The sequence below is a fragment of the Nicotiana attenuata genome, chromosome 1 (assembly GCF_001879085.1).
Source record: "Nicotiana attenuata strain UT chromosome 1, NIATTr2, whole genome shotgun sequence".
NCBI lineage: Eukaryota > Viridiplantae > Streptophyta > Magnoliopsida > Solanales > Solanaceae > Nicotiana > Nicotiana attenuata.
In genome coordinates, this window is record NC_031989.1 from 11,426,059 (window position 1) to 11,451,523 (window position 25,465).

General features: G+C 41.8%; 1 protein-coding gene across 2 annotated transcripts; it reads left to right on the top strand.

Annotated features, from left to right (window-relative positions):
- LOC109239489 (beta-amylase 2, chloroplastic-like) lies at window positions 4,373–9,253 on the top strand. Of its 2 annotated transcripts, none has more exons than XM_019406093.1 (9): window positions 4,373–4,818; window positions 5,181–5,258; window positions 5,509–5,712; window positions 5,852–6,046; window positions 6,391–6,555; window positions 7,396–7,656; window positions 7,766–7,975; window positions 8,567–8,789; window positions 8,929–9,253. In XM_019406093.1, exons 1-9 carry the CDS (start codon window positions 4,579–4,581, stop codon window positions 8,952–8,954), a joined length of 1,602 nt encoding a protein of 533 aa, XP_019261638.1. In that variant the 5' UTR covers window positions 4,373–4,578; the 3' UTR covers window positions 8,955–9,253. The 2 variants fall into 2 exon arrangements, with proteins under 2 accessions (XP_019261638.1, XP_019261698.1); XM_019406153.1 differs by having other exon boundaries at window positions 4,690–4,818; window positions 5,181–5,223.

A 25,465-nucleotide genomic window follows, 5' to 3' on the forward strand; every position in this document is an offset into this window, starting at 1 on the left:
TGTCCAAATTGTGATTTCTTTACCTTTCTGGAAACTAGACATGAAGGGCTATCCAGGTGCCGCGAAGATGTATCAGGATTTGAGACAGCATTACTGGTGGAGGAGAATGAAGAAGGACATTGTGAGTTACGTAGCTCGGCGTCTCAACTGTCAGCAGGTGAAATATGAGCATCAGAGGCCCGGTGGTGTACTTCAGCGCATGGATATTCCCGAGTGGAAGTGGGAGAGGATTACTATGGATTTTGTGAGTGGTCTCCCTCGGACATCGAAGAAGTTTGATTCGATTTGGGTGATTGTGGATCGGCTGACCAAGTCCGTGCACTTCATTCCGGTGTGCACTACCTATTATTTGGAGCGGTTAGCAGAGATTTTCATCCGGGAGATTGTACGGTTGCATGGGGTCCCAATATCCATTATCTCAGATAGGGGTACTCAGTTTACTTCCTAGTTTTGGAGGACTTTTCAGCGAGAGTTGGGCACCCAGGTAGAGTTGAGCACAACATTTCATCCTCAGACGGACGGGCAGTCCGAGCGTACCATTCATATATTGGAGGACATGTTGCGTGCCTGTGTTATTGATTTGGGAGGTTCTTGGGCTGAGTTCTTACCGCTTGCAGAGTTTGCCTACAACAACAGTTATCAGTCCAGCATTCAGATGGCACCGTACGAGGCCTTATATGGGAGACGGTGTAGATCTCCGGTTGGTTGGTTTGAGCCAGGCGAGGCTAGGTTATTGGGGACAGAGTTGGTCCAGGATGCCTTAGATAAGGTGAAAGTGATCCAGGAGAGACTTCGTACAATTCAGTCGCGTCAAAAGAGTTATGCGGATCGGAAGGTTCGGGATGTATCGTATATGGTGGGCGAGAAGGTCTTGTTAAAAGTTTCGCCTATGAAGGGCGTTATGAGGTTTGGAAAGAAAGGGAAGTTGAGTCCGCGGTTCATTGGCCCTTTTGAGATACTTAGGAGGATTGGGGAGGTGGCCTATATGCTTGCTTTGCCACCCAGCTTGTTGGGAGTTCATCCGGTATTTCATGTTTCTATGCTCCGGAAGTATGTTGGGGACCCGTCTCATGTGTTAGACTTCAGCACGGTTCAGTTGGATGATGATTTGACTTATGATGTGGAGCCAGTGGCTATTTTGGGTCGTCAGGTTAGGAGATTGAGATCAAAGGATATAGCTTCGGTGAAGGTGCAGTGGAGAGGTCGGCCCGTGGAGGAGGCTACCTGGGAGACCGAGCAGGAGATGCGGAGCAGATATCCTCACCTATTTGAGGCTTCAGGTATGCTTATTGACCCGCTCGAGGACGAGCGTTTGTTTAAGTTGGGGAGGATGTGACGACCCGGCCCATCGTCACGGGAGTTACCACCCCGTTTCCCCCATATTGTGTTCCTCTATGATTCATTATCGGCATTTGAGGTGATCGAGTCGAATTGGATTGGTTTTAGATGGAAATGAGACACTCAGTCTCTTAAAGGAAAGCTTGTTTTGGAAAAGTCAACCGGAAGTTGACTATTTAGTTAGAGGGCTCAGATGTGAATTCCGGTGATCCGGTTAACTTCAGGGGAAGATTTGTGACTTAGCAGTGTGATCGGAAGTGATTTTGAAGGTTCGGTGTAGAATTAGGCTTGAATTGGCGAAGTTAGTATTTTGGCGAATTCCGGTTGATAGGTAAGATTTTGATCCGGGGGTCGGAATGGAATTCCGAGAATTGCAGTAGCTCCGTCAGGTGATTTTGGATATGTGCGTAAAGTTTCAGGTCATTCGGAAGTGTTTTGGTCGGGTTTTTGATCGAATGCGTAATTCGGAAGTTTTTAAGAAACTTCGGCTTGAATCCGAAGTGAATTGATGGTTTTAGTGTTGGTTGATGTATTTTGAGGATTGGAACAAGTTTGAATAAATTTTTAGGATGTGTTGGTGTTTTTGGTTGAGGTCCCGGGGGCCTCGGGGTAAATTTGGGTGGTTAAACGAGAGTTTTGAAGTGTGCTGCAGGTTCAGTTTTTCTATCATCTGGTATTTTCGCTTCTGCAGAAATGGACTGCAGAAGCGGTTTCGCAGAAGCGGGTGAAGGAGCGCAGAAGCGGTTCGTGACCTGGTGAGGAGATTCCGCAAAAGCGGAATATGGTCCGCAAAAGCGAGTCCGCAGGAGCGGACTGTCAACCGCAGAAGCGGTATTGGGTGATCCGCAGAAGCGGATTTTGGGACGCAAAAGCGGAAATTGCAAACTTTAATGAAAACCGCATAAGCGGAGTTTTGGCCGCAAAAGCGGTCCCGCATAAGCAGAAGCGGGACCGCAGAAGCGAAAGTCGCTGTTGGCAGAAGGGTTTTATATCATTATTTCATCCGCGAGTCTATTCAATATTTCCTCCATTGTTAACCACCTTAAGAGCTTCTTGGGTAGAAATTGAAGAGGATTTAACGGGAGTTGATTGGAGGTAAGCCTCGTGACCTAGAAACGTCATATTAAGTAAGAATCTACCTTTAATTCTTGGAAAATTGGTGAAAATTTGAAGAACTAGGGCTTGGTTTTTGAAATAAAAATTTGGGATTTGAAAGGGCATTTGAACTCCGATTTTGGTAAATTTGATATGTAGGGACTCGTGGCGAGACGAGGAATCCGGTGATGTGAATTTCGTAATTTTTTGAGAAGTGGGCCCGGGGCTCGGGTTTTGCTAACTTCGTAATTTTTGGTATTTTTCGAGTTCTTTCGATTGGGTTATGTTTCATTAGCCTATTGTAACGTATTCCTTGTGGTTTTGATCAGATTCGGCGTGCGAGGAGGTTGATTCGAGAGGAAAAGGCATAGCAAGCTGAACTTGTGGCCGGTTTGAGGTGAGTAATAGATGTAGATGATGACCTGAGGGTTTGAAACCCCGGTATATCATACTGTGACGCTATATTGAGGCGAGACACGTACTCTATGACGAGTGCGGGGTCGTTTGTGATTGGGGACTATGGCTTAGTCCGCCCCGAGTGATGTTCATACTGTGTTCTTGACTAGATATTGGTTGGTAAACATCCTACTTGGATTTTATTGATATATTTGGGCTGTGTGCCGATTAATTGAATCCTTTAGGGATTATTATCACTGCTTCCATGATACTTTGCATGTTATATGATTTCAGTCCTGAGTTAAACACTGTTCCGAAATGTTTAGCTATATTTCTAAGGTTTTAAAACTTAAACTATATTTCCTAATGTTTGGAACTGAGAATTTATAACTTGATTTTGCCCGTGTAGCTCACATGCATATTCTGGACTGAGTGTGGATCGGGCTGCACGCCGCAGCAATGATACGATGATATTGCGCTTGAGCTGTAGGAGCCCCTCCAGAGTCTGAACCCCCACAGTGAGCGCGGGTACCCAAATGGATCGGGCTGCGCGCCGCAGCGGTCATGTGCATTGCATTGTATTCATACATTGATATTTGCCTGTCACTGTTTTGTTGCCATTTTTTGCCGTTAATTGTGTTAAATCGTTGGATGTAGCTTTACATTGTGGTATTTCGTGTTTTCTCATCTTCAGTCATTATATATGCTTATTACTCACTGAGTTGGAAGTACTCACTTTACTCCCTGCACCATGTGTGCAGATACAGGGATCCCGGAGGCTTAGTTGAGCTGTTTGCCGCTTCCAGATTTTTCAGGAGTTGTCGAGGTAGCTGCCTGGCGTCCGCAGGACCCGACTCCTCCCCTATCCCTTTTATCTTTCCGCATCGTAGACTTCTGTCTTATTGTAGCTTTACTACTCTGTTACATCTAGAGGCTCTAGACTCGTGACTCCAGATTTTGGGAGATGTATGATATGCTACTGTTTCCGTGTTGTTTCTATTCAATTATCCGGTTGGAAGACTTGTTAAACTGTCAATTTAATACTGTTAATCGGTAAAGGGTTGTGTGATTGGATTGTGAGTGTTAATTGGTCGGGCTTGCCTATCATTTGTGTTGGGCGCCATCACGACCGGGATTTGGGGTCGTGACAGTGGATGTCCATAACTCCTAAGGGAGTAACACCCACAACTCTTCTCCATTAATTAACCTCCCACTACTTCCTACTATTATGGATGTAATTCCCACACCTCCATGATCTTCCCCATGTTCTCAATAGTTAATACTATGTTCATGACATCCCTTTGTATTACCTATATCAACCTATAAATAGAGGGTTTGGGCATCACATTGTACACACTTGAATACATGGAAGAAATAAGAATCTCTTCTCTATTACTCCATACATTCTTGTCTATTTTCTTATTTTATTACTTTGAGCTAAGTTTCGTAATATTAAAAACTTTGTTGACACACCTTTTCCCACATACCAAACCGCCCAGCTATATGAAACCGTGGCGCTGTTCTGCCGTCTTACAAAAATTAGGGGCTCAAAGTACATCGTTGCAACCATAGGGGTCCATGTATAAATTCGGTTTCTCGCACGTGATAAGATCTAGCAATTTTCTATGTTCCGTCACTTTGATATCCTTAATTAACTTAACCCCGTGTCCCACGGAAGTGGAACTCCTCAATTTCCACTTAAAGAGAAGTCTCATCGCCCATTCCGAATAGGAGGAGAATTGAACTGAAATGGCTGCGGCGTTTTCTTCACTTGTTGGACAGCCACGGGCCATACTTTCAGCTTCTCCGACAGTCAGTTTTAGTCAAATCCGGAAACCGGCGAATTTCCCCTTGCAAAACTCAAGGTTTCTTTTGGTGAATTCAAGCTCTGTCCCTCGAACTTGTACCATGGCTATGGTTGGAGACGATAACGTTGATCCTGCTAGAGATGACCACTCAATTAATTGGCCTTCCTATGATCATCCAAAGGTAACCAAATATTTACTTAATGGATAACTCTATTTTTGCAGCTTTACATGTTAGATTTTGAATTAATCGCATTGCACAACGTGGTATAATTTTTTAAGCGCGCTTATCTCTTCTTGTTGCCGGATTCATGATATTGTTGAGTCCGAATAAGTGATTAAAATTGAGTCGAGAAAAGGAATATGTCACTTCGTGTTGATAGGTTTTACTGCTTGAGGGGATTACTGTAACTACGAATTAGGTTCAGATCAAGTCTAAGAAATTTGAACTACGCCATGACAGTTAACTTTTATAGACATGTTTCTGTCTTTAGGAGAAGGATCTTCACTATTTTTATCTGTAAATTTTTTGTGCTCTATTCACAGGTTGTTGATGTTACTCCAGGGTTGCTGGAGCGAGATTTCACGGGTACCCCCTACATTCCCATATACGTTATGCTACCTGTGAGTTGAATCAGATTTTCTTTCTTGTGGGACCTTATTCGTTTCCTCTCTGAAGTTTATTCATCGATATAGCATCATATGATTCACTCTGTTTGGTGGCTTTTTGAATGCTGGAGCCAAGCATATTGTTAATCATTTTTAGTGTGTGACTAAATTGGTACTTGCCTAGTTGTCTCATCAAAACTTATCTTACCATTTAACATGTCAAATTGTTTGGAAACTGTAAACCAATTTGACTTTAATATGACAGATGGGCATCATCAACATGGAATGTGAAATTGTGGACGCTAATAATCTGGTTAACCAACTAAAGATTTTGAAGTCAGCTAAGGTGGATGGGGTTGTCGTGGAGTGCTGGTGGGGTATAGTGGAGGCACATGCTCCACAAAGATATAAATGGAGTGGTTACAAGAGGCTTTTCGAAATTGTTCGAGATATTAACTTAAAATTACGGGTAAAGGTTTTAGTTTTTAGTTGTATGGAATTGCATCTTTAACGTGATCTGGTGTTTTCTTTGACTTCTTCCTTTCTAAAATATTCCATTGAAGTGATTTAACTTTCTCAGTGTCCTTACTTTTGATGAAAATATCCAGGTGGTAATGTCATTCCATCAATGCGGAGGAAACGTTAGTGATGATGTTCATATTCCCCTTCCACGATGGGTTACGGAAATCGGCTATAGAAATCCTGACATATTTTTTGCAGACAGAGATCTTAGAAGAACCCATGAATGTCTCACCTGGGGAATTGACAAGGAGCGTGTTTTAAGAGGACGAACTGCTCTTGAGGTAATCTTTTTTTTTGTTCTTTTGTTTGTGCGTCATATAGTTAAGTAGGCCGACATACTGTTTTGTACTTCTTTTTTTATTGATTCCTTTTGATAACAAAGTGAAGGAGAATAAGTAGCTTAAGGTATTTACCTTTGTAACAAAATTGTTAAATTACTCACAACAGCAGTGCTAATTATGTCAAAAACTTGCTAATCTTTTTTTTTTGGTTATTCAAATACTCGTACACCATTCACGCTAAATCGGTAATACTATGAGTCTATGACTTCTTGAAGAATTTTCCCATCCCAAAATCAAATGATTTTTTAAGGTGTATTATTTCAGTGACTAATTTGCTAGTACAGGTTTACTTTGGTTTAATGAGAAGTTTCCGCGTGGAGTTCAACGAGTTCTTTGAAAATAGAGTCATCTCTGAGATTGAAATTGGACTTGGTCCATGTGGAGAATTACGATACCCTTCTCATTCTGCAAAACTTGGGTGGAAATATCCTGGTATTGGTGAATTTCAGGTGAGTTTAACCTCTCAAATGGTAATTGACAATTTTCTATCGTAAATGATATTTTACCCGATCAACAATGTGAATACTTGTAGTCACACTCCAATATTAAATGTGTTATAACTTCTTTTTTTATGATGGTGGTGTCTGGCCTCTCCATACTCCTCGACTATTCCACTGAGTGTCTGCACAACCAAAAAAGAAAGAAAAACAAGGAGAAAATAATAGTCATGAGTGACAGTTTAAAGACTCTCAAGTATCACAATAAGGTCAAAGACTTATTCAATTTATCATGCCTTTGGATAGCTTTTCTTCTTGTCGATTTCGATAAGAAAGAATAAACACCAATGTTTTCAATATTTGCTAATTTAGAAATATGGGAGAGTAGAAATAAAAACATCTCACAAGAAATAGAAACACCTCACTAGTACTTTGACTATTATCCATATAGGCTTGCCAAAATGCTTGTGCGCTTCCTTGGCTTCTTGCTTCCCTTGAAAGCTCGTAATTCCAAACAACCTGCTTTTCATATCTCTGGTTATAACGATAATTCAACAACAACAACATATCCAGTGTAATCTGGATAACGAAAATTCAAAAGGATAATAAATAATCAAAAAAAATGAAAAATAGGCTTATGTATCTTCCCAAAGCACATTCTTTGTTAAAGATGCACAACAATAACAATTAAAGAATCTTAGCCAAGGTTTCTCCCGTTGTGCAAACTTTCTTGCCCTTGATATCATGTTCACTTTGGGTCTTCCTACTTTTATAATAGTAATAGATTAGCTATCGGCCCTTGATATCTAGCGTGACATATTTATTAATCATGTGTGCTTACATCCTTTGCAGTGCTATGATAAGTACTTGTTTAATAGCTTGCAAAAGGCAGCAGAGGCATCCGGATGCTCATCCTCTGGTAAAGGACCTTGGAATGCAGGTTCTTACAATTCTAAACCACAAGAGGCTGAGTTTTTTCGTGATGGTGGAGATTATAATCGCTTTTATGGCAGATTTTTCTTGAAATGGTACACTCAAGTTTTAATTGATCATGGTGATCAAGTACTTGGCTTGGCAAATTTGTGTTTTAAAGGCACTCCTATAGCAGCAAAGGTTGTAAAGTGTAAAACATATTCCTTTAAAAGCTAGATATATTCGTGGCATCATAAATTGCTTTTTTTGGATTGATTTCGGTTCCTGATGCACTCTGATTGATGAGCAGCTACCAGGAATCTATTGGTGGCGCAACACAGAGAGTGGTGCAGCTGAATTAACAGCTGGCTTTTACAGTGTTGACTGTCGTGATGGCTATTCTCCAATAGCATCAATGTTAAAGAAGCATGAGGCAGCTCTGAATTTCACATGTCTTGAATTGCACACCGTTGATCAGAAAAAGCACTTCCTAGCTGACCCGGAAGGACTAGTTTGGCAGGTAAACATGTGAGAATCTAACATGCAGAGGATATGTTGTGATATTTAATTTTTTCGAGGAATCTTGGTGTGAATGTGCAAGTAATAGATTGTCGTACGCAACACGTACTTGAAAAGTAAAGTGTTAAAATACGTTGATGTTTAACTATGAAAAATTGAAAGGTAACATTTGTTTGTCTAAAGGCTTGAGGTTGCAAATATATTATTGTCTGATGTAAATGAAATATATAAAGCTTAATGATTTTGGCCTATAGGAGAGAATCATGTTGTCAAGCAACTAGCTGTGAGCCATTTAAACATTTCGAAGAATCAAGTTCTCTTACATTTTTCTTCCTTGCACATGTAAATGTTGTTTTGTCGATATTGTTTCTATTTTTCAGCAAGTAATATTTTTCCTTTTTTTTTGGGGGTGGGAAGGAGGTGGGGGATTTTTTTTTTTTTTTGGGGGGGGGGGGGGGGCGTTGTTTTGTCGTACAAATTATTCACAAATAGCTCATAAACTTATGTACATCTACATCAAAGATATAATTGATCGTGCAGTGTAATATCCATTTCTCTGCATTACTGGATATAATATTTCCCAAAATTGCAGGTGCTAAATGCTGCATGGGAAGCGAACATATCTGTTGCCGGTGAGAATGCACGGCCATGTTACCGTAGAGAAGGTTACAACAAGATCTTGGAAAATGCCAAGCCTATGAATGATCCATTTGGCATACACTACTTATCTGCATTTACCTACCTCAGACTGAGCCTAGCTCTACTGGAGAAACACAACTTCATGGAGTTTGAACGATTTGTGCAAAAGATGCATGGTAGATTCATTCCCCCTATCAATTAGAAGCATTGAGGATTTACTAAAATTTTAATGTGCAACTATCCACCGAAATGTACTTGTCTATGCAGTAGTGAGCTTTTATCCATGATTGACAAATGACTCATTCTTGTTTGTAGGTGTACAACGTCACAATCTGAACTGAAGTCATTTCTATGGAATGCGGTAGAAGAAGATATTAAAAATTAAACCGATTTGTTTTGTGGAGACGCTGTCTTGTATAATTACTTTGCTTTATATCTAGAGATGCTAGAGTTGCTATTCATGCAGTCTTAAGTTTTAGCCCGGGTCTTGGATAATATTAGTATTAGAATGGTATTTGGTAGACGTTTTCAAGTGGGTCGTTCTTGACATGATACTTCCTTTTCTTTCTTGTTTTACTGTGAATTACAGGAATTTTGTCCTTCAGTCTAAAGGAGGATAATATCTTTTTCAGTTCGTTGATTTGCTGCATTTGTCTCGTTGTTTTTTTTGGTAATTAAAACATTATATTAATCATCAAGTAATTAATGAGTTACAAATCAAGCAATAGCCATCCATAGCTAGCTACTACACCTATTATTAACTGCTCCTGCATCCTTTACTCCCAGTAAGAAAATTGGGGTATGGAATCAGTCAAGGTTAGAATTGAAGCTTCTGCAGTCGACTTCTCTAGGCACCTCCCAAGGCAAGAAATATGCACTCTTTGTTTAGACCATAGGCCTTTCGACTCGAAATTGATTTAGTTTCATCAAAAGACCTCATACTATGTTAATGTGCACTTGACCCAATTAAAACTTTGAAATGGAGAAAGAGGTAAGAAACAATACATGAATTTCTAAAGAAAAAACATTTTAATGAAAAGTTTACTTGTTTTTATCACGATTAAAAAAAAATAATCATCCGCTACTTTTTCGATGAGATCACCAAAATCACCATTACTTCTATTCTTGCTTTTATTGTAATTAATCAATGTTTTAGTCTTAGCTTCACATCGAACATAAGTTAAATATATTATTAATTCTATTTAAACTGAATACTATTGCTTCACAATTTTAACGGATGACTTGTGCTACCTTTGTTTTTAAATTATCGCTTCTTTGCCTTAAATACTCACCGCAATCATAAAACAAAAATCCTATTTCTTCACAAATGCATTTTTGTAAAGGTAAAATTGAGTCACAATCAGTCCATGGGTACGTCCCTGAGATTTTTACCTAGCTATACTATATTATCAGTATTAGTACCCGCAAATGCGCGGACACTAACCATGTTAAATATTTGAGTTATTTGGATTATACGTAAAAAATTCTTAAAATTTAAACCTTCTCGATAAATATAGATAATCATTGGATATTAATTAAGAAACACTACATGAAAATGATTGAAAATTTCTCAAATCTTCTAGTTATAATTCTAATTTTTTCTTTTCTAATACCATTCTCGCCAGCGTCATTTGGATGAAAAAAATAGTCGGGAAGCAAAATAATAACTCATATTTGTGGCAAAACAATCAAATGTTGAGACTATGAAGGACTCTTTGGATACGACTTGACTCTTTTACTACTGCTTGAACTCTTATTTGGTGTGTTGATATATTCTGAAATTATTTCTATTTTAAATTTTCAATTTCTAAAACTTTATTTTTCAATAATAATTATTTTTATAACAATGTAAGTGAAAATATTATCCTTAATTCAAAACTCATTTTAGTCGGCTATCTAAAATTTAAAAAATTCTTTAGCCAGTGATTTTCTTTTAGTATGACTCCATTTTGATATTTGACATTAACCATGTTAAATATGTGAGTTATTTGAATTATATGTAAATAACCTTAAAATTTAAACCTTCTAGGTAATTATAGATAATCGTTAGATATTGTTTATGAAACACTACATGAAAAAGGGCAAACATTTTTTCAAATCTCGTAGTGATAATTTTATTTTTGCACCATTCTTATTGGTGTCATTGGAACCTAAAAATAGTGTCGAAATAATAGCTCGTATTTATGAGCTCTGGAAAAGCACAAAGGTTGGCGCAATATGAACGATTCTTTGTTTACGACGTGCCTCTTTTACTACGACTTGAATTCTTATTTGGTATGCTATTATGTTTAAAAAAAAAAAATTGTGACGACCCAAAGGGTCATCACTTGTTTTTAGTTGATTTCAGTGTCTCCGAGGCCTTGAAAACATCATTTAGAGTCGCCTCAAGTTGCGTGCGTAGTCCGTGCATGTAGCCGGAAAAGCTTAAATATGAAATTCTGTAAAAAATGCTAAGTTTTGAGTTTAACATGAATAAATTTGACTTCGGTCAACATTTTGGGTAAACGGACTCGGACCCATTATTTGACAGTCCCGAAGGGTCCGTGGGAAAATATGGGACTTGGGCGTATGCCCGGAATCGAATTTCGAGGTCCCAAGCACGAGAAATAAATTTTAAGTGAAATTATTTTCAGAAATTTTTTAAAGAAATCTGGAATAAAAACTGACTAGAAAGTGATGGTATCGGGCCCGTATTTTTGTTCCGGCGACCGGTACAAGTCTTATATATGATTTGAGTCATTCCTGTGAAATTTGATTAAAAACGAACATCGTTTGACGTGATCCGAACCTTAATTGGGAAATATGATGTCTAAAGGAGTTTTGAGAAAATTTCATTGATCTTGAGGTTTAATTCGATGTTCATGATGTTATTTTGGTAATTTGATTACACGAATATGTTCGTAAGAGGTTTTTGAGGTTGTGTGTATACTTGGGATGGAGTTTCGAGGGCTCGGGTGAGTTTCGAGTAGGTTCCGGGATGCCTTAGGCTTAGAAAATCTGATGTTGCAGGTTCAGGAGTTGCAGGTCTCTGAACCCTCTAGTGCGGTCCGCGAGAAAACGCGTGCGACCGCCGAGGGGCCAGCGCGGCCGCGGTCGCCTTTGTGCGGGGCGCGGTGAAGGCTATGCGGCCGCAGTCGGCTTTGTGCGATCCACACAGGGTGGTGAACTGCAAGTCTTCAGGTAAGCGTGTGCGGCCGCGGTCCATTTAATGCGGTCCGCACAGGGGGTCTCAGAGGGGTATAAATAAATGGGATTTTCAGTCATTTTTTACTTTTCAAAACCCCAAAAACATAAGAGGCGATTTTTCAAACAACTCTTCTTCTCCAAAACATTGGTAAGTGATTTCTAACTTATTTTCTTCACTCCTTAACATCTTTTAACTTGATTTCAACTTCAAATCAAAGATTTTCATGGGGGAAATTAGGTGTTTTGGATAGAACCTAGGTTTTTCTAAAATTAGAGATTTGGACCTCAATTTGAGGTCCGATTTCAAAACAAATTATATATTTGGATTCGTGGGGGAATGGGTAATCGGACTTTGGTCCGAACCTCGGGTTTTGACAATGTGGGCACGGGGGTGCATTTTGACTTTTTGGGTAAAACTTTGGAGAACTCATTTTCATGCATTGGGATTGATTTATTTAGCACTTATTGATGTAATTAAGTAACTTGTGACTAGATTCGAGGGGATTGGTGGTGGAATCAAGGGGTAAAGCCATAATTGAGACTTGAGTGGTGTTCAAGGCATCGAGGTAAGTGTTTGGTCTAACCTTAGCTTGAGGGATTAGGAGTTGAGTCCTATTTGCTATGTGCTAATTGTGAGTACGACGTATAGGCATGGTGACGAGTATCTATGCGTTGGTGTCCAGCATGACCATGAGTCTTATAATGTGATTTTCATGATTTCGTTGATCAATCTATGCTTTAAAGGTGATTTCTAATTGTTGTGGAAAATTTAGGAAGTAATTGTGGTTCCTGAACATCGAGGAGCAATGGCAAGTTATAACATGAATTGTGAAAGTAAGTGAGTTGATCGAACCCTTTGGAGCAATTGGCTCAAGTGGTAAAGCGAGTTGTGAAATGAAAGTGAAAAGAGAAAGAGTTATTAAATTGTGCCCTTGTCGGGATATTATTGCTTGGTTGGTTATCTCCCTTGCTGGGGTGTTGATATTGTTTAATTGTTACTCCCTTGCCGGGACTCATATTATAAATTGTTCATCCCCTCACCCCATTGTTTGTGATTGTTGTTTGGGTGAGGAAAGAGAGTAAAAGCACGAAGGGTGATGCCGTGCCTTGATGTTTGTGAGGAAAGTGTGTAAAGCACGAAGGGTGATGTCGTGTATGATTGTGATGAGAAAATGTAAAGCACGAAGGGTGATGCCGTGCCAAACGATGTACCATTCCGTGCCGAATTCTATTGATTATATAGTGGGAAAAGAGAGTAAAAGCACGAAGGGTGATACCGTGCACATTATGATGATATTTGTTGTGGTAAGGATGAGAGTAAAAGCACGAAGGGTGATGCCGTGCAATTATTGTTTTGTTTATTCCTTATTGGTATCCGAGTTATGTTGTTTCTCTCCTTACTTGATGCCTTTTATTCAAAATTGTTATCTCCCCTCAGCATGCTCCCCTTTTCCCACATTTACTGATTAATTCTGTATATCCTTTCCGCTGTATATATTTAAACTGCACAGGTTTATTTGGAAGTCTGGTCCTAGCCTTGTCACTACTTCGCCGAGGTTAGGCTTGGAATTTACCAGCACATGGGGTCGGTTGTGCTGATTCTACACTCTGCACTGTGTGCAGATCCCGGAATAGCTTTCGGACAGTAGTTGGAGGGCTTCCTTCAGTCCACTTGGAGACCCAAGGTAGACCTGCAGGCGTCCACGGGCCCTGATGTCCCCCTCTATCCCATTTCCCGTTTCCTTTATCTTTGTTCAGAAACAGTATTATTTATTTTCTTCAGATCTTGTATTTAGTAACTCTTAGACAGTCCGTGACACTGTGACACCAGATTTTGGGGTATTGAGTTTTAAAGTTATAGTAGAAGTAGCTTTAAGCTTTATTAATGTTGACTTCCGCTTATATTCTTAAATTCCATTTTTATTACATTGTCACCCTATGTCTGTTTAAAAAGAAGTAATAAGAAAAGGTAGTAGATAGTTAAGGTTGACTTGCCTAGCTCCCATTAGTAGGCGCTATCACGACTCCCGAGGGTGAGAATTCCGGATCGTGACAAGTTGGTATCAGAGCACTAGGTTACATGGGTCTCACAATTCACAGACAAACTTAGTAGAGTCTGAGGGATCGGTACAGAGACATATGTATTTATCCCCCAGAGGCTACAAAGTTAGGAAAAACTCCCCATTTGTCCTTCTTATTGTGCGGTTCTGTTTCCCAATACTAATTGAATTTCTACTCTGTTCTTTCGCAGATGGCGAGAACACGTGCTTCCTCATCTACCGCTCAGCAGCCCAAGCCCCTAGCAGCAGTTCCCACAAGGGGCAGAGGGCGAGGCCGAGGCCATGCTAGAGGTCGAGGTAGGGGCAGAGCTCAACCCCGAGCAGCAGCCCCAGTGGTGGAGCCTCAAGTTGATTTTGACGAGGAGGTTCCGGCCCCAGAAGTTCCGATGGGCCCAGCTCAGGTCCCAGAGGGGTTTATTGCTACCCCCATTCTTCAGGATGCTCTGGTGCGATTGGTGGGCCTCATGGAGAGTGTCACCCCAGCAGGTTTGCTTCCCGTAGCACCAGCCACTTCTCAGGCTGGAGGAGGAGCCCAGACTCCTGCTACTCGCACCCCGGAGCAGGTAGCTCCCCAGATTCAGACTCCAGCAGTTCAGCCAGTTGGAGCAGTTCAGCAGGGTATGGCAGCTCAGACCGGTAATGGTGCGACTATGTCTGCCGATGCTTTATGAAGGTTGGACAGATTCACCAAGCTCTTCACTACCACTTTCAGTGGTGCTTCTTCTGAGGATCCCCAGGACTTTCTATATAGCTGCCACGAGGTTCTCAGGAACATGGGCATTGTTGAGACCAATGGGGTCGATTTTGCCACATTTCGTTTGTCTAGATCCGCCAAGCCTTGGTGGAGAGATTATTGCTTGGCTAGACTAGCTAGATCGCCAGCCTTGACCTGGGAGCAGTTTCCAGTGTTGTTTCTGGAGAAGTTTCTCCCCGTTACTCAGAGAGAGGCCTATCGGAGGCAGTTTGAGCGCCTTCAGCAGGGTTCTATGACGGTCACCCAGTATGAGACCAGGTTCATCGACTTAGCTCGCCATGCTCTTGTCATACTTCCTACTGAGAGGGAGAGGGTGAGGAGGTTTATTGACGGTCTTATTCAGCCGATTCATCTTCAGATGGCCAAGGAGGCTGGGAGTGAGATCACTTTTCAGGAGTCGACCAATATGGCCCGTAGAGTTGAGATGGTTCTGTCATAGGGTGGTGGTCATAGGTCAGACAAGAGACCCCGTCATTCAGGAAGATTTAGTGGTACGTCATCTGGAGGTAGAGATTCATATGGTAGAGGCCATCCTCCTAGGCCCTTTCAGTTAGCTCTTCAGGTTTCTCACGATGCTTCAGGTAGCCGTGGTCCTCAGATACAGTTTTTCGATCAGCAGTTGTTCAGTGCACCACCTGCTTCTTTTAGTGCACCACCGCTTCAGAGTTTTCGGGATGGTCATTCAGGTCGATAGGGTCAGCAGTCTCAGCAGCTGAGGGCTTGTTACACTTGTGGTGACCCGAGTCACATTGCCAGGTTTTGCCCTCGAGCACCGAGTAGTTCTCAGCATCAGGGCTTTCGTGCCATGGTACAGGCACCAGGTGTTCCAAAGCCTGCCCAGCCAGCTAGAGGTGGGGGTAGAGGTGCTAGAGGTGGAGGTAGAGGTCTTAGAGGTAGAGCTCAGGCCGCCAGAGGTGGAGGCCAGCCAGCAGCAGGCCGTCTCAGAGAGGTAGTTCAGGGTGGTAGGGCCCAGCCCCGATGTTATGCCCTTCCAGCCAGGCCCGGGACTGAGTCTTCAGATGCAGTTATTACAGGTACAATTCTGGTTTGTGATAGACATGCTTTAGTGTTGTTTGATCCAGGGTCTACGTATTTGTATGTGTCATCTTATTTTGCACCATACCTGGTCATGCCTAGTGATTCATTGAATGTTCCTGTTTATGTGTCTACACCGATGGGTGATTCTATTATAGTCGATCGAGTCCATCATTCCTGTATTGTGGTAATTGGGGGTCTTGAGACCCGTGTTGATTTGTTGCTTTTAGACATGGTTGATTTCGATGTTATATTGGGGATGGACTGGTTATCACCCTATCATGCTATCTTGGACTGTCATGCCAAGACTGTGACCTTAGCTTTACCGGGTATGCCTCGTTTAGAGTGGAGTGGGACTCCCGGTCATTCTACCCGTAGTGTCATCTCGTATGTGAAGGCTCGGCGCATGGTCGAGAAGGGGTGTTTGGCCTATTTGGCTTATGTTCGTGATTCTAGTGCAGAGGTTCCCTCTATTGAATCTGTGCCCGCTGTCCATGAGTTCCCCGAGGTTTTCCCCTGAGACCTACCGGGTATGCCACCCGACAGGGATATTGACTTTTGTATTGATCTGGCTCCAGGCACTCAGCCCATTTCTATTCCTCTGTATCGCATGGCCCCGCCAGAGTTGAAGGAGCAGTTGCAAGACTTGCTTGAGAAGGGTTTCATTAGACCCAGCATTTTGCCTTGGGGCGCGCCGGTGTTCTTTGTTAAGAAAAAAAATGGTTCGATGAGAATGTGCATTGATTACTGGAAGCTGAACAAGGTCACGATCAAGAATAAGTATCCACTACCGAGGATTGATGATTTGTTCGATCAGCTTCAGGGTGCCAAGGTATTTTCAAAGATTGATTTGAGATCTGGCTACCATCAGTTGAGGATTAGGGCATCCGATGTCCCTAAGACAGCTTTCCGCACCCGGTACGGGCATTATGAGTTCTTAGTTATGTCATTCGGGTTGACGAATGCCCTAGCAACTTTTATGGATTTGATGAACCGGGTGTCCAGGCCTTATTTGGACTCGTTCGTGATAGTCTTCATTGATGATATTTTATATATTCCCGCAGCCAGGGGGAGCACGAGCAGCACCTCAGAGTGGTTCTTCAGACTCTGAAGGATAGTCAGTTATATGCTAAGTTCTCAAAGTGTGAGTTCTGGTTGAGTTCAGTTGCATTCCTGGGTCATGTTGTATCAGCAGAGGGTATTCAAATGGATCCGAAGAAGATTGAGGTAGTCAAGAACTAGCCTAGACCAACATCAGTTACAGAGATTTGGAGTTTCTTGGGATTGGCAGGCTACTATCGTCGGTTCGTGGAAGGGTTCTCATCTATCGCAGCCCCGATGACCAGGTTGACCCAGAAGGGTGCCCCGTTCAGATGGTCGGACAAGTGTGAGGCGAGCTTTCAGAAGCTCAAGAACAGCTCTGACTACGACACCGATATTGGTTTTGCATTCAGGATCGGGGCCTTATACAGTTTATTGTGATGCATCTCGTATTGGGCTTGGTGTAGTATTGATGCAAGATGGCAAGGTCATTGCCTATGCTTCGAGGCAATTGAAGATTCCTGAGAAGAACTATCCGGTTCATGATTTAGAGTTGGCAGCCATTATTCACGCATTGAAGATTTGGAGGCATTATCTATACGGCGTGGCATGTGATGTGTTCACTGATCACAAGAGTCTTCAGTATCTGTTCAAGCAAAAGGAGTTGAATTTGAGGTAGAGGAGGTGGTTAGAGTTGTTGGAGGATTATGATATTACTATTTTATACCACCGGGGAAGGCCAATGTAGTGGCCGACGCTTTGAGTAGAAAGTCAGCCAGCGTGGGCAGTCTTGCTTATATTCCGGTCGATCGGAGGCCGCTTGCTTTGGATGTTCAGGCCTTGGCCAATTGATTCGTGAGGTTGGACATTTCTGAGCCTAGTCGGGTATTAGCTTGCACGGTTGCTCGTTCTTCATTATTGGAGCATATTCGGGATTGACAGTTTGATGGTCCCCATTTGTGTGTCCTGAGAGACACGGTGCAGCGTAGAGGTGCCGAGCACGTTACCTTAGATAATGACGGAGTTTTGAGATTGCAGGGGCGAGTTTGTGTGCCTAACGTGGATGGGCTTCGAGAGTTGATTTTAGAGGAGGCCCATAGCTCCCGGTACTCTATTCATTCGGGCGCCGCGAAGATGTATCAGAATTTGCAGCAGCATTATTGGTGGCGTAGAATGAAGAAAGATATCGTTACATATATGGCTCGGTGTGTGAATTGTCAACAGGTTAAGTACGAGCATCAGAGGCCTGGTGGATTGTTTCATAGGATTGAGTTACCCGAGTGGAAGTGGGAGCGGATCACTAGAGACTTCCTTACTGAACTTTCGCTGACTCAGAAGAAGTTCGACGCAGTATGAGTCATTGTTGATAGGCTGACCAAGTCAGCGCAATTCATTCTTGTGGCAGTCTCCTATTCATCTGAGAGGTTAGCTGAGATCTATATCCGGGAGATTTTCCGTCTTCATGGTGTGCCTGTGTCTATCATTTCGGATCGAGGTACGCGGTTTACCTCGCAATTCTGGAGAGCGGTTCAGCGAGAGTTGGGCACTCAGATTGAGTTGAGCACAACATTTCATCCTCAGACGGATGGGCAGTCCGATCGGAATATTCAGATTTTGGAGAATATGCTCCGAGCCTGTGTCATTGACTTCAGAGGCTCGTGGGATCAGTTTTTACCTTTAGCAGAGTTTGCCTACAACAACAGCTACCAATCGAGTATCCAAATGGCTCCTTATGATGCTTTGTATGGTAGGCGATGTCGATCTCCGTTTGGATGGTTTGAGCCATGGGAGGCTCAGTTGTTGGGTACAGATCTGGTTTAGGAGGCCTTGGACAAGGTCAGGATCATTCAGGATAGACTTCGTACGACTCAGTCCAGGCAGAAGAGTTATGTAGACCCCAAGGTTCGAGATGTGGCCTATATGGTCGGTGAGCGGGTATTGCTCCGAGTGTCGCCTATGAAGGGCGTGATGAGATTCGGGAAGAAGGGCAGGCTTAGCCCTAGGTTCATTGGTCCATTTGAGATTCTTGATCGAGTGGGAGAGGTGGCTTATAGACTTGCATTGCCGCCGAGCTTATCAGCCGTGCATCTAGTGTTTCATGTGTCCATGATTCGGAAGTATCACGGCGATCCATCCCACGTGTTAGATTTCAGCACTGTCCAGTTGGACAAAGACTTGTCTTATGAGGAGGAGCTGGTGGCTATTCAAAATTGGCAGGTTCGCCAGTTGCGGTCGAAGAGTTTTCCGTCTGTTCGTGTCTAGTGGAGCGGTCAGCCTCTTGAGGCATCGACTTGGGAGTTCGAGCCCGATATGCGAGGCCGTTATCCTCATCTTTTCCCCGACTTAGGTACTTCCTTCTTCTGTCCGTTCGAGGACGAACGATTGTTTTAGAAGTGGAGAATGTGACGACCCAAAGGGTCATCACTTGCTTTTAGTTGATTTCTGTGTCTCCGAGGCCTTGAAAAACTCATTTAAAGTCACCTCGAGTTGCGTGCGCAGTCCGAGCGTATAGCCGGAAAAGCTTAAATATGAAATTCTGTGAAAAATGCTAAGTTTTGAGTTTAATATGAATAAATTAGACTTCGGTCAACATTTTGGATAAACGGACCCAGCCCCGTGATTTGACAGTCCTGGAGGGTCAGTAGAAAAATGTGGGACTTGGGCGTATGCCTGGAATCGAATTCCGGGGTCCCAAGCCCGAGAAATAAATTTTAAGTGAAATAGTTTTCAGAAATTGTTTAAAGATATCTAGAATGAAAACTAATTAGAAAGTGATGGTACTGGGCCCGTATTTTGGTTTCGGCGTCCGGTACAGGTCTTATATATGATTTGAGTCATTCTTCTGAAATCTGGTTAAAAAGGGGCGCTGTTTGACATGATCCAGACCTTAATTGGGAAATTTGATATCTAAAGGAATTTTGAGAAAATTTCATTGATCTTGAAGTTTAATTGAATGTTCATGATGTTATTTTGGTAATTTGATTATACGAATATGTTCGTAAGAGGTTTTTGAGGTTGTGTGTATACTTGGGTTGAAGTTACGAGGGCTCGGGTGAGTTTCGAGTAGGTTCCAGGATGCCTTAGGCTTAGAAAATCTGATTTTGCAGGTTCAAGAGTTGCAGGTCTCTGAACCCTCTAGAGCGGTCCACGAGAAAACGCGTGCGACCGCGGAGGGGCCAGCGCGGCCGCGGTCGCCTTTGTGCGGGGCGCAGTGAAGGCTATGCGACCGCAGTTGGCTTTGTGCGGTCTGCACAGGGTGCTAAACTGTAGGTCTTCAGGTAAGCCTATGTGGCCGCGGTCCGCACAGGGGTCTCAGAGGGGTATAAATAAACGGGATTTTTTAGTCATTTTTCACTTTTCAAAACCCCAAAAACATAAGAGGCGATTTTTCAAACAACCCTTCTTCTCCAAAACGTTGGTAAGTGATTTCTAACTCATTTTCTTCACTCCTTAACATCTTTTAACATGATTTCAACTTCAAATCAAAGATTTTTATAGGGAAAATTGGGTGTTTTGGGTAGAACCTAGGTTTTTCTAAAATTAGGGATTTGGACCTCAATTTGAGGTCCGATTTCAAAACAAATTATATATTTGGATTTGTGGGGGAATGGGTAATCGGGCTTTGGTCCGAACCTCGGGTTTCGACCACGTGGGCCCGGGGATGCATTTTGACTTTTTGGGTAAAACTTTGGAAAACTCATTTTCACGCATTGGGATCGATTCATTTAGCACTTATTGATGTAATTATGTAACTTGTGACTAGATTCAAGCGGATTGGTGGTGGAATCAAGGGGTAAAGCCATAATTGAGACTTGAGTGGTGTTCAAGGCATCGAGGTAAGTGTTTGGTCTAACCTTAGCTTGAGGGATTAGGAGTTGAGTCCTATTTGCTATGTGCTAATTCTGAGTACGACGTATATGCATGGTGACGAGTATCTATACGTTGGTGTCCATCATGACCGTGAGTCTTATAATGTGATTTTCATGATTTCGTTGATCAATCTGTGCTTTAAAGGCGATTTCTAATTGTTGAGTAAATTTAAGGAAGTAATTGTGGTTCTTGAACATCGAGGAGAAATGGCTCAAGTTATAACATGAATTGTGAAAGTAAGTGAGTTGATCCAACCCTTTGGAACAATTGGCTCAAGTGGTAAAGCGAGTTGTGAAATGAAAGTGAAAAGAGAAAGAGTTATTAAATTGTGCCCTTGTCGGGATATTATTGCTTTGTTGGTTATCTCCCTTGCCGGGGTGTTGATATTGTTTAATTGTTACTCCTTTGCCGGGATTCATATTATAAATTGTTCATCGCCTCTCCCCATTGTTTGTGATTGTTGTTTGGGTGAGGAAAGAGAGTAAAAGCACGAAGGATGATGTCGTGCATTGATGTTCGTGAGGAAAGAGTGTAAAGCATGAAGGGTGATGCCATGTATGATTGTGATGAGAAAATGTAAAGCACGAAGGGTGATGCCGTGCACATTATGATGATATTTGCTATGGTGAGGATGAGAGTAAAAGCACGAAGGGTGATGCCGTGCAATTATTATTTTGTTGATTCCTTATTGGTATCCGAGTTATGTTGTTTCTCTCCTGACTTGATGCCTTTTATTCAAAATTGTTATCTCCCCTCAGCATGCTCCCCCTTTCCCACGTTTACTGGTTAATTCTATATTTTCTTTCCGCTGTATATATTTAAACTGCACAGGTTTATCTGGAAGTCTGTGTCACACCTTCTTTTTCCCTATTCCTCCCGGAAGGGTATAAAGGAGTTTTTCCAATTAAAGGACAATCGAAACAGGATTTATTATTAAAAGATTTAGAGTCTCCACTTGGGAGATTTATGGTGTCCCAAGTCACCGGTTTAAAATCCCGAATCGAGGAAAAGAATGACTCTGTTTAACAGTCCGCGAACCAAAAATTCTAAATAAGGAATTCTGTTAACCCGAGGGAAGGTGTTAGGCACCCCTGGATTCCGTGGTTCTAGCACCGTCACTCAACTGTTATATTCGGCTTAATTATCTGATTTTAGTACATGTTCAAACCTATGTGCATTTTAACTTTTAACCGCTTTTATTCAATTTTTAAAGAAGATTGGACGTCGTTTAAAACAGGTCTTTGGATCGCGCCACATGAAATGCACCCGCAATCCTAAACATGTTTTATTCAACGTTTTAGGATTTGGATCTGGGTCACATGAAATGCACACCCGAGTTTAGGAAGGTAATTTTAAATAACGCGCCTAAAAGCAACTAACGCGTTGTTAACTTTGCGAGGGCCATGAAAATTAGCTAAATGGCACGCTTCGAGTTCTAAATAATTTAAAGAAATAATTAAAGAGGGCCACGTAATTTGTGATTTTGTTTGGTGCGGCGCACCTCACTCCATTTTTAAAGGATATTCGGGCTAAGATTCGGAGGGCCATGACTATTGTTATCCATAACACGGCTCACCTCAACTGACTACGATAATTAGATGTGGCTACAAATGCAACTATTCCCCTGTCACGACCCAAAATCCACTAAGGGTCGTGGTGGCGCCGGACACGCTGTCAGGCAAGCCAACCAAGAATGCATAATTAAATTCCAGTTTTAGTACTTGCGGAAAACATTTTTCTTATACGAAGAATATTAAACAATAAAGATTTTACAAAAATGAACTTAAAGTTAATAAGGGACTTAATACTGAATAATCCAAAATTCTCCCAGAACCCGGTGTCACAAGTGCATGAGCATCTACTGATAGGAAAATAAAATACAACATCCGTCCGAAATACAGTGGACAGAAAATAAATACAATATGCTAAAAGGACTACACTAGTTGCGGGTCGCCTCGAATAATGCAACTCACCAAGTCCCAGAATCATCCGCGCTGCTACGCCCAGTAGGCTGCTAGAGGTACATATACATGTGCAACAAAAATGCACAGAAGTATAGTATGAGTACGTAATCAACGTGTACTCAATGAGTATCCCGTCTAATCTCGAAGAAGTAGAGACGAGATGGTCAACTTCGACTCTTACTAGAGGTCAACTAACAATATACTAAAATGTGAGGAAATCATGGATTTATGTAGTAGTTCTAATTCACGAAGCTGGAAAACAGGTAAACACCTTCAACACATAATCAAGGATTTTCAAGGTTTACTCTTCAGTGTCTTATTGATTTATATCAAGCCATGAAAGGCAATATCCACATTTAAAATTCTCAGGAGAACAATATATATCATGCGCAAATCATGCCGAGGTCGACGGCCCGCTCCAACAGAAATGTAAACTGTGCACTGCTGAGGGTCGAACGGCCCGAACCATAGATGCATCTATTTAATCTGCCGAGGCGTTCGGCCCGCTCCAAAAATAAACACATAGAGACATTCAGTCAAGAAGTCAACATGGAGCAATTATTCAAAGAAAAGCTAATTCTATTTTAACAATTTAAGAAAATGAGGTTTAGATCTTTTTAGAAATTCAGTTACTATTTCGATGTGATTTTAGCAATTCAACTATCCATGAGATTACAAATATTCCACGTATAGCATGCTTTTGGAGCCTAGACTATTCGGACAACAGCATAATAGTAGCTACGCACGGACTCTCGTCACCTCGTGCGTACGTAGCCCCCACAAATAGGAGCACATAACCAATTAACTCACCTATGGGGACAATTCCCTCATACAAGGTTAGAAAGGAGACTCACCTCGCTCCGAAGATCCATAACCGGCATTCCACGCCTTTCCGAAGACTCGAATCGACGCACAACGCTCCAAAACTAGCCAATAATTATGTAAACCCATTAATATATGCTAAGGTACTCATTACAATCCAATTTATAACAATTCCTAACCCCGATCAAAAAGTTGACGAAAATGCCCTAGGGCCCACGTGCCCGGAATCCGAAATTTTTCGAAGATAAAGATTACCCATAGCCTCACGAATTCAAATATATTATTTTCTCTAAATTCCATGCCCAAAATCGTGGTCAAATTCCAAGAATACTAATTTTCTAGGTTTTCCCTCAAACCCCAAGTTTTCTACAATTTTCCAAGTCTAAATCCATATATAAACCTTGTATATACTCAAAACTAGTAGAAATCACTTACCTCATGCTTCCTGATGAAAATGGCACTCCAAAGTTGCTCCAAAGTCGGCTCCCATGGAAGAAATGAAGTGAAAATGAGCCAAACTTCGATTTTTAAAGAAATCTCTCTGCCTCCAGCAGTTTCCGCTTCTGCGGAAAAATTTCCGCTTCTGCGGTTATGACAGCAACTAGCACTTTCTCGATATGGAAATGAGCATAACTTCCTCATACAATATCCAAATTCGACGATTCTTTTTGCTATGGATCCGTAATTAAGATACGGATCTAATGGTACAATAAAAACTTAATTTTGAGCTCATTTGCTTAATATGGTACCCTTTCATGTCCAAAGAAACGATGTCGAAACATCAAATAAGAGCGCGATTACCACCCGAGGTCCCCCGGACCCCGACCAATCACACCAACCAGTCCCAAAATACATTACGGACTTGCTCGAGGCCCAAAACACATTACGGACTTGCTCGAGGCCTCAAATCACATCAAACAACGCTAAAGTCATGAATCAACCTCCAATCCAAGCTTTATGAACTTTAGAACTTCCAACTTCTACTTTCGATGCTTAAAATCAAATCACGTCCGATTGACTTCAAATTTTGCACACAAGTCATATTTGACATTACGGACCTACTCCAGCTTTCGGAATCGGATTCCCACCCCGATATCAAAAAGTTCACTTTCGGTCAAACTTCTCAAAAGCCTTCAAATTTCTATCTTTAGCCAAATGGCTCCAAAATGACCTACGGACCTCGGAATTCACTTCCGATCGCGCTCCCAACTCCAGAATCACCATACGGAGCTATTCACAGTCTCGGAATCCCAAACGAACATTGATAATACTGAAATGCACTTCAAGCCAAATTTATGAAATTTCTTCTAAAATGCTAACTTCCACAATAGGTGCCAAAACACTCCCGGGTTATCCAAAACCCGAACCGGGCATACGCCCAAGTCCGAAATCATCATACAAACCTTATGGAACCTTCAGATCCCGATTCCGAGGTCGTTTACTCAAAATTCCTATCCTAGTTCATTCTTTGAACTTTAAGCTTTCGAAATGAGAATTCTTTTTCCAAATCAACTCTGAACTTCCTGAAATTCGATTCCGACCGCGCGTACAAGTCATAATACCCGAAATGAAGCTGCTCATGGTCTCTGACTGCTGAACGATGCGCTAAAGCTCATAACGACCGGTCGGGTCGTTACATCCCCAAACTTCTGCCCAACTTCAATTCTTCAAATCAAGGGTCACTCAAATGAAATAGACCTTCCTTCGACTAAAACTGGACTTAACACTCAGGTCCAAATGAGCCCGCATTTATTTCGCCTCAGGGAAAGGGGATGGGTGTCAAACCTGGACAACAGCAAAAGACGCTCAAATCTGAAGAAAATGCAGTGACAAATGGACTGAAACCTTACAGATCACTCAACTTGATATGGATCGATCACAAAGGTTATTTACGGTCACTAACAGTTGGCGCATTGATTGACATTTAACTGAAGGCCATTTTCAAGCTAACCACGTTCAAATCATTCACACATTACATTAACGATTGAAACAGTTCCAAACCAAACAGTTAACAACAATAAAAAATTTTGGGCCTGAGACAATGGTTCTGCACTTAAAGAAACAAGCAAGTCTCTAACTCAAGCCCAATGTGAGCCCAAATTCCTGAAGGGTAAGCATCA